Genomic DNA, 16,950 nt, shown 5'->3' on the forward strand with positions numbered 1-16,950 from the left:
CATTAAGATGAAAACTATGTGGAATGAAGGATAGAGCTGTTAAAAGTTGATAAAAGAAAAGGTAAAGGAAAACTAAGTAGAACATGGAAGGACTGCGCGGCAGAGGACTTGAGAGGGAAAGGTTTAGGTAAAGACGACCCGACGGACAGAAATGATTGACGACGAAGAGTAAGAAACAGCGCCCCTGAAAAAGGAAAAATTTGAGAAAAAAAGAAGAAATTGTGGTTTCCTTGGATGTATAAATTATTAAATAAAAAAACTATAGCGGTTTATATAATTTAATATTATTATAATAGTAATTACTATTTAAATGGGAATAAGCCACAATTAAAGGTTAAAGTACGTTTATTGAAGTTTCAATTTTCACTTCGGAAATCGCTCTCAAAATACAAACACTAGTCAATTAAACAAATTTTGTTTTTTTGTTACTTGGTGAAAAATTCGTTTGATAATTTAATTTTACCTGACTCATTTATATTGACAATTTAAACATACATTATACATTTTAAAGAAGATGACTTTAAAATGATATTGCCAATATTGTTGAGTTGCGTTCCTGGGATGACTTTAATTGTAAGATAGTTCATTTGATTACATAAAATCAACTTTAACTTGAGAATATCCGTCAGAAAAAAATCATAGCATGTATTTCGTCTTTAAAAAGACAAAGACATGCCATAATGACAGTAAAAATCTCCTGTTAGTGATTTCATCGTAAATAATGAGGGAAAAATCAGGAAAAAACCTCATAATACTGTCCCGACATGGTAAGTATTTGGTCGTGCATTTAGTTTACTTTGAATAAACACCAAATTCCGATTTTATATGTTTGTTATTTAAAAAACATAAATTATGTATCCTCTATATGTTACTTACTTACTAATACTGGTATTTTCTTTTTAGTAACTTCCTCTTTTAATGTGGCTAAACAGATCCTACTACATTCTGCCGAGGAATTTGCGACACAATTGTCCTTATTTAGCATAATTAGAGCCGCTTCTTTGATTTTTTCTTAATTTTCAGTATTAGTAAGTCGGTAACATATAGAGGATACATCATTTTTATGTTTTTTAAATAACAAATATATAAAATCGGAATTTGGTGTTTATTGGGAGTAAACTAAATGTAAGACCAAATACTTACCATGTCGGGATAGTATTATGAGATTTTTCCCTGGTTTTTCCCTCATAATGGAATCACTAACATGAAATTTTTAATGTAATTATAGCATTTGTTTGTCTTTTTAAAGACAAGCAACATGCTATGATTTTTTTCTGACGGATATTCTCAAGGGAAAGTTGATTTCGTGTAATCGAATGAACTATCTTACAAGTAAAGTCGTCCCAGGAACCTAACTCAACAATATTGGCAATATCATTTTAAAGTCGTCTACTTTAAAAATGTATAATGTATGTCGGAATTGTCAATATAAATAAGTCAAATAAAATAAAATTATTAGAAGAATTTTTCACCAAGTAACAAAAAAACAAAATTTGTTTAATTTATTAATGTTTATATATTGAGAACGATTTCCGAAGTGGAAATTGAAATGTCAATAAACGTACTTTAACCTTTACTTGTGGCTTATTCCCATTTAAATAATAATTACTTTAACATGCGACAAGAAAATAGATTAAGAAAAATATATTATAATAATAGTATCAGAATCTTACCCTCTGATGGTAACTGGACAATATTCGTAATCGTCTGCCCTAAGTTGCGGTACAATGGCAATTAAAACGATTAACAAACAAAACGTTTTAATATTTTGAAAAATCATATTGGTGTTGGTGTTATCAAATACTTGACCAAATACTTATATATTTTTACTACTTGTATACTGCTGCGGGCACAAATCTTTTATATACCCAAATATTATATTTAAAATTATCTTCAACTGTATCTATAACTATCAATTGTATCTATAATACATTTTTTAAATTTTACTAGAATATAATCCAATAACTATAAATAAAAAAATTGCTGATAATGCGCAATAATATTATTAAACTTACTTAAGCTTCTTCTTCCTATTTTTTATTATTTGTATAATCTTTTGATGATTAACGCAGTCAAATGCTTTTTAATGATTAATAAAATATACATATACATCTATCCCCATTGACTTTCATTCCTCTGAAACTCACACTTCTAAAAGTTGTAAATTTGTGTATATTTATATGATTCTGAGAAAAATTGTAAGGACATGACTAAAGCTCGGATTATAGGCAAATGCCTTTTTTGCCTATTTTGCCTATTATAATTGTTTTTTGCACTTTTTGCCTTTTTTCGTAAATTCCGCCTATTTGTGCATTTTTAAAATTTCATGGGAGTACCCATGATATTATTCTATTACTAAACCATTCTATAATAAAATTTTGGGTCAATGTAAATGCGAATGGTAAACCATGCGGCAAATCGGTAAGTTTTATTTTTTCTCTTTTTTTCTCGTCCCACAACATAACTAAATTCTAAAGCGGTTTTAGAATTCTAATTATTTTTTTTTAATTCTCAGATTTCAAGTAGAAAAAAGTACTTTATTGACCAGCATTGTAGAACCTCACTTCATAAACGTAATTTGGAAAAATTAAATTCCTCTAAGTTAGCCCAAATATCTATATCTCTGCGGGATAGTTTAAGCAGTTCAAAAAAAAGGAGGAAGACTATTTAAATTTGATTTATGATAGATGATGATTGCATCCAACATATTTTAATAAATCCTTACCGGAAGAGAGTACATTGAGAAAACATACTGTGGAAAAATGTTATGTGGAATGTATTTCAAAAATTAAGCGGGAGTTAGAGGGCAATTTTTTGTATATTATCGTGGATGAAACGACAGATATTATATGCGGCATGTATATAGCTAATTTAATGAATGGAATTTTGAACGAAAACTTTGCGAGAAAACCTTATTTAGTTGCCGTTAAAGAATTGGAAAAAACAAACAATTTAACAATACCTAAGTCGATTTATATAAAATAGTTTAACAGACCTCTTTTTACCCAACGCTATACCAGTGATTAAAATAGTTTTAATGCTTTCAGATGCTGCGGCATATATGTTAAAAGCTGCTGTTAATTTAAAGATTTTTTATCCTAATTTAATTCATTGCACTTGTGTAGTCCACGGGGTAAATAGAATTGCTGAAGAAATAAGAAATCTGTTTCCGTTGGTAAATAATTTTATAAATTTTATGAAAAAAGTTTTTGTAAAGGCTCCGTTGAGGGTGCAAATATATAAAGAAAGGCTTCCCGGTGTCCCTTTACCACCTAAACCAATAATTACATGGTGGGGAACCTGGCTCGAAGCAGTTTTTTTTACTTTGAACACTGTAACGAAATAGAATTAGTTATGTCAGAATTTGATGATGGTATTTCCGAAGCCATTCGAGAAGCAAAAAAATATTAAAAAATCCCAAATTGAAACAGGAACTCGCTTATATCAATGACAATTATAAATTAATAGTTACCACAATTAACTTATTAGAAAAACAAGAGATATATTTATGTGAGTCAGTCAAATTAATAGATAATTTAAAGACGAAAATTAAATCGGCACCTGGAAGTAACGGTCAATTAATTTAAAAAAAAATGAAATATGTTTTCGACAAGAATGAAGGTTTTTCGTTTTTATCTAATGTTACTAAAGTTTTGAATGGGAGATTTTCCGAGGAATTTCAAATTATGCCAGATTTATTATCCGCTCTGAAATATGCTCCAATTACATCTGTCGATGTCGAACGTTCGTTTTCAATGTACAAATTAATTTTAAGTGATCGAAGACATAGTTTTAAGACCGAGAATATTGAAAAACATTTAGTTGTTTCTATTACTGATAAAATTTTAAGTGGTTACAATGTTTAATTATTAATTTACAGTTATTTAGTTACTAGTTTATTTATACTAATGTTATGATTATGATGTTTAAATATACCTGCCTTAAGTTAATATTACGTTAATTCACTTTGTACAATAAATAATAAGTTATATTCCTTTATTGCCTATATTTTGCCTAAATGTTAATATTCCTGCCTTTTTCAATAAAAATCTTTGCCTATATAGGCGCCTTTTTCTTCAGTTTTTGTTGCCTATAAATTTGAGCTTTAGACATGACACACCAAGCTTAATATTCGATAGTCATCGTATTGGAAGGAATTGGGTTTTTTTTGGTAATGTTACAAATCGACATTAGGAATGAAATATCGTCATTGCGAGTGTAATATCTGTTCATACTATTTTCATATGTTTATTTCTGCTTCTTGCTATTTTTGCTTCTTATTTTTTTCTTTTGTGCCTAGAGGAGCACAGTATGTTTTAAAAAAAAAGCGGTGAATTAAAAGACTAATTCGTGCTGATAATAAGCTTTGATCATACTGTAGTTGTAAAATAAAATATATTAAAAACATTTTTTTACTGTATCATATCCTGTCTCTTACGATAAGTGACATTTTCGAGTGACAGTTTTGTATTGCTCAGTATTCTAGGAATTAAAAATAATAATATAAATTTTGGAAACACTAAATAACCAACTAATAAGTGTTATATCTTATCTCATCTAATTTTAAAATTAGTCTTTAATTTTTCAGAATTAGGCACTTAAAGTACGAGTAGTAAATAAATAAAACGAAAGTATAAATGGGTATATTGTTATTGTGCTACTACAGCAATAATCACACTTTTATAAAGACTAAAGACTAAATCACACAGACTAAAAATTTTCAAATATAATACAAAATGGTTTCCAAAGCTTCTGTTGTCTACTCATTGATAGTTTTGGTTGCTGTAGCCAACGCGTATGATTTTACGTATTGTCCTTCAAATAGCGGTCTCCAGTAAGTAGCAATTTTATAGTTTTTATGTTATTTCCTTAGCTAGACATAATACCTGCTTTGTTTATTTATTTTATGTGTTTTAAATATTTGTTTTCTTCCTATAGCAGTTTGGATGTCATCTATCAATTCTTTTTGGGTTACTGAAAGATCATTCTGAATACAAGAACGAATAAACAAATTAAAAAACAGAAAAGCACTTGGTCCTGGTAAGATAAACAATAAACTGCTAAAATATGGAGAAACAACACTACGCAAATGGCTTCTAAAATTAGTTGTCGATATAATAAATATCGGAGTAGTACCAACGGAATGGAAAGAACGTCTACTGCTAAGGATACTTAAAAAAGGACACTCGAGAAATCTCGAAAATTATAGAGGCATTATGCTGATGAATAGTACATTAAAATTGTTAACGGCAGTCATAAAAGATAAAATTGAGGAAAAAGCGAACATGGAAGATGAACAACAAGGCTTCCGGAAGAACAGCAGCACAATAGACGCAATTTTTTTTGTTATCATACAAATAATAGAGAAAACTATTGAATATGGAAAACCAGCATATATCTGCTTTGTAGATTTAAAAAGTGCTTTTGACAGGATGAAGCTAAATGACATCTTAAATTTATTACAAGCTGAACAAATACACCATCAGATACTACAGACAATTAATGAAATTAACAATAACAACAAGACCAGAGTTATAATAGGACCATAGTTACCATAAAACTAAAAGGAGGCATTTTCCCAGGAGAATAGCTCAGCCCATTGTTATTCAATAAAGTGATAATCCAAATAATTCACTAAGTAAGAAAACGAGACGGATACCACATGGGAGCGCATTAAATTATGATACTGTGCTATGGCGATGATGCAGTACTAATTGCTGATAATAAAGATGACCTGCAAAGGCAGCTCCACACCTTCAATATCACAGCAAACAAACTTAATATGAGAATATCAGTAAAAAAAACTAAAATAACCAGTCAAGAGCCGCGTAGAAGCAAACTAGAAATAGACGTCTAACTTGTAAAACAAGTAATGTAATTCAATTACCCAGGAGTAGAGATCACTAGTGACAGGGATATAAGAACAGACACCACAAGGCAAGCATCAAAAGCGGCAAGAGTAAGTGGTTACCTCTGAGAAACCATATGAAGAAACAAATATCTGACCACGGAAAGCAAAATGAAAGTGTACGAGGCAACAGTAAGACCAATCCTAACATATGCAGCGGAGACAAGGACCGATACAAGAAAGACGAAACAACAAATCAACAATATAGAAATAAAAGTATTAAGATCAATAGCGAACATATAATTAAGGGGCAGACAAACCAACAGAAGTATACACTAACAATGCTAAATTCAAAATATTAACAGATGAATAAAAACAAGAAAAAAAACTGGAAGGAATATGAAAACCGAATGGGACCAGATAGATTAGCGAACATCTGTAAAAACAACAAGCTGTATAGCAGAAGACCCGTTGAAATGCTACCAAAAAGGTGGAAAGATAATGTACAATCAACAATGACTGAAACAGAATAAGAGGCAGACAAACAGGAGTAATCCTAGTCGCACGAAGAAGGAACAGAAGAAGACTCTCTAAAAGGACATAATACATGAAGAAGAGGATCAAAAATACCTATTGATATAAGAAATACAGGACCTTACGACCACAATTATTGTATTTTGTGCAGAACAACGAGACTAAAGAGCGAATAGCTCTAATAAATAGTCTACAAATGAAACATGTTTAATTTTTTATTTATACTTTTTTTTATTGTTATTGTACAAATTCAGTCCCAGATTTTTTATTGTCTAGATAAATTATACAAATTAATATTCTAAATAACTATTACATCATTAAATGGCCAAGAAATTATATACAATGTACTAGTATATATTGATTAATTTAAATTTTTTAATAAATTGAACTAAATTTGAATTAAATTTGTTTGATTATTTTTCCTTATTTACCAATCAGAAATTTTTTCATTATAGATAGGAGGATATAATTGTAATAATATAAGGTAAACAATAATAAACTAATTATATGAAATTAAGCTGCAAATTTAGCTTATGAAATAAACTCAATGATCGGGCGACATAAGCAAATAAGTCATAAAATGGTGATATTAGGTTTTTTTATACAGACCTCCTCTAAAACATGCGCCTCTTTGACCGACAAAACCTATTATTGGAGTATTTTTGGTTTTGCATGACTCATATGGTTAGGTACGATATGTTTGTCTAACTTATATGCAAAGAAACGGTGAGGAATGAGAATGTATTTTTAGCTTCCATAATCATTTATTTGAATCGAAAACAAAAAACTTATTAACAATGAACTATATATATACCCGGTATTTTAGGCGCCTCGCCCTTCCGGTAGGGAGCTATAGAGGAGTATCACTGAGCCGCAAGCCCTTATCTCTTGCCGTACTACTCCACCATAGGCCGATCAGACACCAGCATATTCTAGTCTAAGCCGCAGATTTATTTAGAATTTTAAACTGCTGCGTTAGCCTTTTTGTTTTCTGTACACCGAGCTGGGAATCGAACCACTGAACCACTCGCAGTGAAGCGAGTGAGAACCGGCCGCCCAGCCCGCTTGGCTATCTAACCGACAACAATGAACTAAAACTATATATAAAAACTAGTAAACTATATATAAAAAAAGTTAGTTGGATTAAAACATAAAAATTCGTAGTACAAAATTTAAAAAATTAATATTAAGAATTTTATCATTTTACAACAAAATACAATACACTAAAAAACGTTATTTAATTATCTAACTAAAATTCATTTTCTTCATCATTTAAAATGTCTGCTTCGGTATCTCTACTGAAAAATAGTTGGGATGAGTGAAAGGAGTGACATCAGATCATCTTCTTTTTTTTTCTTGAAATAGTCAATGTTGGATTGGATATTAATGGTATCTTCCTTATGTGCCGTCTTCTACCGAAGGTTGGCGACCATCAAACGATAGGTTTCTCTGTTTTGTACCGTATGTATTATGTTCGCAGCTTCTGGTATTTGAAACCATTCTCTCAAGTTTCTCAGCCAGGGTTTCTTCTTTCTGCCCAAACCTCTTCTACCTTCAATGTTGCCTTCCACGATAAGCTGTAGCAGACTGTACTTATCATTACGGAACACATGGCCCAGGTATGACGCTTTCCTCCTTTTAACAGTTGTTAACAATTTAACGAATTTATTTTGCCTACCACATGGGGTATTATTATAAGGGATGGAAAATTGTGGTCAGAAACTACTGGAGGTGGAGATAGAGCAAGCAAAATAATCGTTACTTGTGCGAACGGCACTCAGGGTTTGTTAGGAGAGCTGGAGTCGTGGATAAGTAAATGGCAAGGGGTCGGATTGGGGCAACTACAAAAAATGAAACAAAAGGTCATGAATATCTTGGGACAAATAAAACAAAACACAGAAAGGAAACAGGAAACACCTCTAGTAATTTAAAAAGGACGCCACTTCGAGGTGTCTCTCTCTCTCTTGTCGTTTCCTCATTGCTGAGGATCGTGATTTCCTACAATGCGGGCTGTCAATTCTCTCCATCTCTTGCGATTTTGGGCTGCTCTCATGGACTCGGAAAACGTCTCTCCAGTGGCTTTCTGTACTTGATCTGACCATCGGATAGGTGAGCGTCCTCTGCCTCTACGTCCTTCTACGTTTCCGCATACAATTAATCTTTCTAAGTTGTCATTGTCTCTTCTCGCAATGTGGCCAAAAAACTTTAAAATATTTGCAAGACACTGAGAGGAGAGTCTGGTCTGAATGTTTAGCTCTTCGAGAATCGACTGATTGGATCTGTGCTCCGTCCACGAGACGCGTAGCATTCGTCTCCAGCACCACATTTCGAATGCGTCAATCCTTTTCCTATCCTCTGATTTTATTGTCCATGTCTAGGTGTCTAATTATAATTATTACAACAACTAGTTGTAGTTAGGGAAATAATTATTAGAAATGCAGAACATATCTTTTTCAAATAAAACTCAAAAAAGAGTTAGTTAAAAAAATAAACAAAATGTTAAAAAAAATTGAACATTTATTGTGTCTTACCACAAACAAATATAAAAATAATGACACAAATTACATGGGTTTACACCAAAATAAAATATAAAAAAGACTTACATATGTCCCATCTGTTTACAACTGGAAAACGCCACAAAAAACTTTCAAAACTATTATTACATGGAGGTTAACTTTTTTTTTAACAAAACAAATTAATATCAAAAATAATAAAACGAGCTCTCATAAGTTAACATTAAATTTAAAACAACAATTAAAATGACAGCTAAAGTTAAACCATAAAACTTACAACATTACAATTTTTATCCTGTATGAAAGCAATTATTGTTATTTAAAAAAATGTCTAACTTACTTTGAAATTCATACACAAAAAGTTACCTGGATTTCACTTTATAACTTTAAGTTCCTGAGGTTGGAAACTGGAGTTGAACTCTCTGGACACGAACACACGAACAAAAGGACTGCATCTTTACTGCGAATTGGACCGACCATTTTAGGCCGAAGTCGGTACTGAACATAAAACGTTTTACTCTGCCTCTTAAAAAACAGGAACAGGTAGAATTAGGCTGCATACACATTAAACTGCTACCATCAACCGCCACTCAAATCACTTTCCATAACGTAAGACGAAGATTTACATGAAAAGGGGCAAAAACAGAAAACTTTACAAATTTGACGAATAAATTTGGATCCAGACCTATGCCGACTGTCTTTTACAGCGACTCAAGTAAGAATCAGAAATTAACTTGCCGGCAAAAAGTTCTCAGCGATCTTAATGGATGTTTATTTAAAATGCAGAATATTTAGCGGTTTCGATCAAAGAAAAATATCCAAGAAATCTAAATAACTCTAAAAATAGTTTACATTAACTTCGGCGACGTAAAAATGAATTGGAAAAATTCGGTGTTTTCATACGTACGAATGGGAAATGAAATACACTAAGATTATTCTTTGATGCTTTTACAAATACGAGGGGATTTTAATACTTATCTAAAGAATTTTTAAATGCTACAACAATTCCACTTCTTTATCCATTCGTCTTAATACCTCTGTGTTTGTCACTCTGTTTGTCCAAGGTATTCTCAGTATGCGTCGATATAGCCACATTTCTAGAGCCGCTAACTTCTTTATGATTGCTGCTGTTAACGTCCACCCTTACGTAGCATTTCGTGGCGCGCCATCAGAGGTTAACGCTTAGGTGGCTGTTGCTTAAGAGCTTTCTCATTTTGATGAATTTGGATCTTGCTATTTCAATTCGGATTTTAATCTCTACGTCTGGGTCCCTCTTATCATTTACTGTATATCCCAGATATTATAATCGGTGTACTCATTCAATACGTTCGGCTTCAATATTCAGGTCGATATGTTGAATGTTCTTTTTACTGATCACCATAAATTTAGTTTTCTTTCTATTGATCTTTAGTCTAAATTGGTTACCAGTTGTATTTACTCTATTTAGCATCATCTGTAAATCTTCGATGTCATCGGCCAGTATAACAGTATCATCTGCATATCGAAAATTACTTATTGGTACGCCATTAATCTTAATACTGTCGTTGTACTCTTCCAGTGCCTCTAGAAATATTTGTTCCGTGTACAGGTTGAAAAGCACTGGCGAAAGAATAAAGCCCTGTCTAACACCTCTCGAAATGGTTACTTCTTCACTCACCATATTATGTCCATTCGTCATGTGGGCCGTTTTGATTCCAATGTAGATTTTTTGTAATCTGGATGTCTTTAGTGTCAAGACCTGTAAGATTTAATATTTTTATGAGTTTGTCATGTTTGATAGTATCGAATGCTTTCTTATAGTCGATAAAGCAGGCGTAAACATCTTTCTGTTGATCCAGACATCTTTGAATCAAGACTTGTATTACAAAAATCAGCTCTCGAGTTCCAAAACCGCATTTAAAACGGAACTGTGTTTTACTTATGCTGTGTTCTAATTTTGCTCGTATTCTGAAATGGATAATACGCAAGAATACTTTAAGGGTGTGACTCATTAAACTTATAAGGCGACATTCACTACACGTCTTAGAATTCGATTTCTTGGGAAGGGACACAAATGTAGATTTCAACTAGTCCGATGGAATTTGAGCAGTATCGTATATTTTAATAAACAGTTCCAATACTACATTCGGTATATCGACTGGAATTGACTACCTCGTCTATTTAACTGTATTATGTGAAATGGTTCTTTACTGGATAGTGATTTCTTTAACTGTATAATACCAAATTGAGTTGTGTAATGTAGACACCTAGTTTTCAGCCATTTAAAAGGATTTTCTTTAGTATCCTAAATTCTTAAAATCAAAGGTCCTTTGAATAAAGAATTAAAACTGAAAAGAATTTCCTTTTTTTATTTCATAAGCTGTAAAGTTTGCTGCTAGAGCGGACCAACTTTCAAATTGCTTAAATCTTTCATCGTCAATGTAAACATGGATGTCACATGAGAGTTGCGAGTTACATACGATTGTCCTCCGTATGTGTCAGAATAGTAAATAATATGTTTTACACTTGGAGTTACAATAGTCTCGAGATGGCGATATAAGCAGGAAGCAATATGTAGCATATTGCTTGACCAGTTGCATTGTCATGCACTGTTAGATTGGATGTCCACAGCTGACGCATATAAAAAATTACAGATGATTTTAAATCGGGAGTCGGTAGTCATTGCTGCAAATCAAAAGTATGTTTTGATCAGACTGTTAGTTTTGAATATCTGGGTGTCTTTTGTTTTCTCTTCACATGCAGTGTCAGCGGCTTTATTGTGCGCTTCATATTCTTAAGCGATGCTTATTTTTTATCATATCTATACAAAGTTTCAATCTTATTTTGAATTTATCACAAATGAAACAAGTATCCACCTGAGGTTTCTTAAATGATAAATTAAATTGTTTAAACTCTTGTGCGTATATTCTCATTAAAACGGAAGATAAATGCGTTTGTTTATAAAGTTGATGCATCTTTTGTAGTGTGAGGTATGAAGAAGGATACGTTTTTTACTATAATTAGAGTCATAATATAGTAAAGACAGAATGTGCTGTTTTATTTTTTCACGTTTTTTAGTTGACAGTTTATGTTTTGGGATGTATTTACCTCTTCTGTCTTCTGTAGAGGCTATGCTCGCTTTCTTTTTTAATGCTACAGTTTTAATAAAATTTGGGCTTTCATCCAAAGTGCGGAGTAAGCAACCTTTGCAAATCCTGAATTTTTGTTTCTAATCGTTAGTTCTACGACAGGTAGCTTTATCCTGAATCTCGATTAATAACGACGTATATGCCGATCTTTTCGAATAAGACGCGATTTGCCAATATTCGTCAAATACTGCTTGTTACTCATTTCTATGAAATTTTTCATTACATTTTGTACGACAGTTATTTAATGGTTTTATTTGTCTTGCGGAAATAACTTTTCCTTCAGTTCTTAGTCGATCGGTTTACCATTTGTTGTAAAATTTGCAACCGGATGTCGTTATCGGATAAACCTGAGCTACTCTACAGATAGTACACCAAGTCTAGAATTTATGTTGTGGAGAAGTCACTTTCGTTTTCATTGCCAAAGAGCAATTGTTGAAATGTTACGCACATCATGCGTAATGATAAATACCGACTACAGTTGATTCTACAGGGCCAAATGGAGGGTAAGAAAGACCCTGGACGTAGACGTATATCTAGGCTGGGCAATTTTAGGAAGTGACCTGGTCTAAAGTCAACTGATCTATTTCGAGCGGCTGTGAACAGAATAAGATGGGTCAATGTGGTCATTAACATCTCTAGAAGATAGGCACATTTAGAAGAAGAATATATACCGAAGAATACCCGTTATCAGTAATAGGTATATCTGTTCATATTTGTGAACTGTAGTTGAAAAGTCAAAAACCTTGAAAATTTACAAAATCAAATAACTGCAATTATATGATTTTGTCGATCCAGTGGTAGAACAAAACTATACGAATGGTTTTGTTCATCGGGCATTATCCTAACATTTTATGTAGATTGACTTATATGGTTTTTTCCATGGACGTATAAATAAGGATTTATACGTCTTTATTTATACGTTCATGGTTTTGTCGGTCGAAGAGGCGCATTTTTTAGAGAAGGTCTGTATAAAAAAACCTAATATTACCATTTTATGACTTATTTGCTTATGTCGTCCGATCATTGAGTTTATTTCATAAGCTAAAATTGCAGCTTAATTTCATGTAATTAGTTTATTATTGTTTACCTCATATTATTACAATTATATCCTCCTATCTATATAATGAAAAAATTTCTGTTTGGTAAATAAGGAAGAATAATCAAACAAATTTAATTCAAATTTAGTTCAATTTATTAAAAAATTTAAATTATTCAATATATACTAGTACATTGTATATAATTTCTTGGCCATTTAATGATGTAATATTTAGGTCAACGTATGTATCCAGATATCCACCTTCCACTATTTGTGGATAAACTGACGTTGCCAGTTCATCCATTATCTGAAAGATAAAAAAGTATAAAAACATTTAATTTTACTTTTTTTAACATAATAAATTTTTAATCGATTCCCAATCTATTATGTTGTTAAAGAAATTTTTTATACAAAAAATTTAGTAATATTATACATTTAAAAGAAGTTACCTGAATGCAGGTTATGGGTCTATTAAAATATCCTGATTGTGACGGTGGAATATGAACATTAATAGACACTCCTGCCAAACGGTTATTATAAACAAGATGTTTTCTAAAACAATAAAAAAATAAATATAGTTATTTAGAATATTAATTTGTATAATTTATCTAGACATTAAAAAATCTGGGATTGAATTTGTACAATAACAATAAAAAAAAGTATAAATAAAAAATTAAACATGTTTCATTTGTAGACTATTTATTATTGCTATTCGCTCTTCAGTCTCGTTGTTCTGCACAAAATACAATAATTGTGGTCGTAAGGTCCTGTATTTTTTATATCAATAGGTATTTCTGATCCTCTTCTTCATGTATTATGTCCTTTCAGAGAGTCTTCTTTTTTCCTTCTTCGTGCGACTAGGATTACTTCTGTTTGTCTGCCTCTTATTCTGTTTCAGTCATTGTTGACTGTATATTATCTTTCCACCTTTTTGGTGGCCTTTCAACGGGTCTTCTGCTATACAGCTTGTTGTTTTTACAGATGTTCGCTAATCTATCTAGTCCCATTCAGTTTACATATTTCTTTCAGTTTTTTTTTTGTTTTTATTCACCTGTTAATATTTTGAATTTAGCATTGTTAGTGTATACTTCTGTTGATTTGTCTGCCTTTTAATTATATGTTCGCTATTGATTTTAATACTTTTATTTCGATATTGTTGATTTGTTGTTTCGTCTTTCTTGTATCGGTCCTTTGCTCCGCTGCATGTATTAAGATTTGTCTTACTGTTGCCTCGTATACTTTCATTTTGCTTTCCGTGGTCAGATATTTGTTACTCTATATGGTTTATCGGAGGTAACCACTTACTCTTGCCGCTTTTGGTGCTTGCCTTGTGGTCTCTGTTCTTAGATCCCTGTCACTAGTGATCTCTGCTCCTAGGTAATTGAATTACATTACTTGTTCTACAAGTTTGCCGTCTATTTCTATTTTGCTTCTACGCGGCTCTTTACTGGTCACTATACAGTTAGTTTTTTCTACTGATATTCTCATATTAAGTTTGTTTGCTGTGATATTGAAGGTGTGGAGCTGCCTTTGTAGGTCATCTTTATTATCAGCAATTAGTACTGCATCATCGGCATAGCATAGTATCATAATTTAATGCGCTCCCATGTGGTATCCGTCTCGTTTTCTTACTTCGTGAATTATTTAGGTTATCTTTATATTGAATAACAATGGGCTAAGCTATTCTCCTTGGCGAATTTTTCCTTTTAGTTCTATGCATTCTGTTTCCCCTGTTGGCATGATAACTCTGGTTTTGTTGTTCTTGTTTATTTCATTAATTTTCTGTAGTATCTGATGGTGTATTTGTTCAGCTTGTAATAAATTTAAGATGTCATTTAGCTTCACCCTGTCAAAAGCACTTTTAAATCCACAAAGCAGATATATGCTGGTTTTCCATATTCAATAGTTTTCTGGTACTACTCCGGAATTTATTATATCGACGACTAATTTTAGGAGCCATTTGCGTAATGTTGTTTCTCCATATTTTAGCAGTTTATTGTTTATCTTATCAGGACCAAGTGCTTTTCTGTTTTATAATTTGTTTATTCGTTCTTGTATTCAGAGTGATCTTTCAGTAGCCCAAAAAGAATTGATAGATGACATCCAAACTGCTGTAGGAAGAAAACAAATATTTAAAACACATAAGATAAATTAACAAAGCAGGTATTATGTCTAGCTAAGGAAATAACATAAAAACTATAAAATTGCTACTTACTGGAGACCGCTATTTGAAGGACAATACGTAAAATCATACGCGTTGGCTACAGCAACCAAAACTATCAATGAGTAGACAACAGAAGCTTTGGAAACCATTTTGAATTATATTTGATAATTTTTAGTCTGTGTGATTTAGTCTTTAGTCTTTGTAAAAGTGTGACTATTGCTGTAGTAGCACAATAACAATATACCCATTTATACGTACTTTTTATTTATTTACTACTCGTACTTTAAGTGCCTAATTCTGAAAAATTAAAGACTAATTTTAAAATTAGATGAGATAAGATATAACACTTATTAGTTGGTTATTCAGGTATTCAAAATTTCTATTATTATTTTTAATTCCTAGAATACTGTGCCATACAAAACTGTCACTCGAAAATATCACTTATCGTAAGAGACAGGATATGATACAATAAAAAAATGTTTTTATTACCGCTTTTAATTCACCGCTTTTTTTTAAGAACATACTGTGCTCACTCTAGGCACAAAAGAAAAAAATAGGAAGCAGAAATAGCAAGAAGCAGAAAGCTATGACAAAAAAAATTAAACAGAAAAGAACATTACAAGCAAGCAACCAAATAGAGTAATCCCAACCTGTAGAGACCCTTAAAAATATTCGGGCAGACAATTTATTGGGACGAGGAGGATTGACCTGACTAAATCAGAGATCTCTACATAAAACTTTAATTATGAGTATGCATTCCTGCCTATGCGGCATGTTTTTACTATTTATTATTTATGTTTAATGTTTATTTTTTTGTATATATTTATATTTGTGTTTGTAATGCATTATATAGATATATATATATATATATATATATATATATATATATATATATATATATATATATATATATATATATATATAATATATATATATATATATATATATATATATATATATATATATATATATATATATATATATATATTGTGACGATTGGGGTTTATAGAAAATAATTTCTAGGTTGTATACTACATGGTATTAGATATAAAGGGGTGTTTGATTATTTTTAGAAGTTATATACTAGAGAATTTTATAAAAATATATTTATGTGAGGGCATTTTTAATAAATTAGCATATAATAAGTGTAAAAAGTTGTATTTTAATGTTGTAAATATATTTAAGTGAGCCATGTGCATAGGCAACCAACTATACAGTAAATTGACAGATAGAAATTAATCATAATACGATTATAAGTGGGGTTATAATAATAATGTTAGTTTAAAATGTTTAATTTATATATATTTAATGATTTAAATGTTTATTCTGATCTGAAAAGCCTAAATTTCAACAAAATTATTAATAGAAAAGAATGGAATTCTCTGGATCACCGGAGATAGCCATGTTTGCGAAATGGTTTGTTCCAGAAAATTCAGACATGTATATAATAGAACAAATTGGAACATGATCTCTTACCAGATGGTTCTAGAATATCCAAAAAGATATAAATACCCGTGATTTGGATTCAAGATGGAAGTTTTTAGTCAGAAGTCAGGCCAGTTTATTATGAAAGTTAGTAGACACATTTAGTTATTTTCAAGAAGTCAGTCAGAAAAGTTTAGTAAGAAATATGAAAGTTAGTTGGAGTCAGTGAATCAAGTACAAATAGTCCAATTGTATATAGTGAGTTAAATGAAGATTAAAAATTATGCATATAATTTAATGCA

The 16,950-nt window shown here is 31.3% G+C and overlaps 3 protein-coding genes across 3 annotated transcripts in view; 1 reads left to right on the forward strand and 2 right to left on the reverse strand.

Moving 5' to 3' along the window:
• LOC140446740 (uncharacterized) overlaps positions 1 to 1,856 on the reverse strand; it is a 36,316-nt gene extending 34,460 nt beyond the window's left edge. The window contains exon 1 of the mRNA XM_072539330.1: positions 1,674 to 1,856. Within this exon, the coding sequence (XP_072395431.1) occupies positions 1,674 to 1,780 (107 nt within the window). The 5' untranslated portion in view covers positions 1,781 to 1,856. The remainder of the gene's footprint in view (positions 1 to 1,673) is intronic.
• A 2,787-nt stretch (positions 1,857 to 4,643) lies between these two features.
• LOC140445347 (uncharacterized) overlaps positions 4,644 to 16,950 on the forward strand; it is a 27,426-nt gene continuing 15,119 nt past the window's right edge. The window contains exon 1 of the mRNA XM_072537322.1: positions 4,644 to 4,834. Within this exon, the coding sequence (XP_072393423.1) occupies positions 4,737 to 4,834 (98 nt within the window). The 5' untranslated portion in view covers positions 4,644 to 4,736. The remainder of the gene's footprint in view (positions 4,835 to 16,950) is intronic.
• On the reverse strand, positions 13,193 to 15,465 carry LOC140446741 (uncharacterized). Its single transcript, XM_072539332.1, has 3 exons — positions 15,275 to 15,465; positions 13,509 to 13,611; positions 13,193 to 13,366 (listed from the first exon to the last, which is right to left on the reverse strand). Exons 1-3 carry the CDS (start codon positions 15,370 to 15,372, stop codon positions 13,232 to 13,234), a joined length of 336 nt encoding a protein of 111 aa, XP_072395433.1. The 5' UTR covers positions 15,373 to 15,465; the 3' UTR covers positions 13,193 to 13,231.

Source organism: Diabrotica undecimpunctata, chromosome 7 (genome assembly GCF_040954645.1).
Source record: "Diabrotica undecimpunctata isolate CICGRU chromosome 7, icDiaUnde3, whole genome shotgun sequence".
Classification (NCBI taxonomy): Eukaryota; Metazoa; Arthropoda; class Insecta; order Coleoptera; family Chrysomelidae; genus Diabrotica; species Diabrotica undecimpunctata.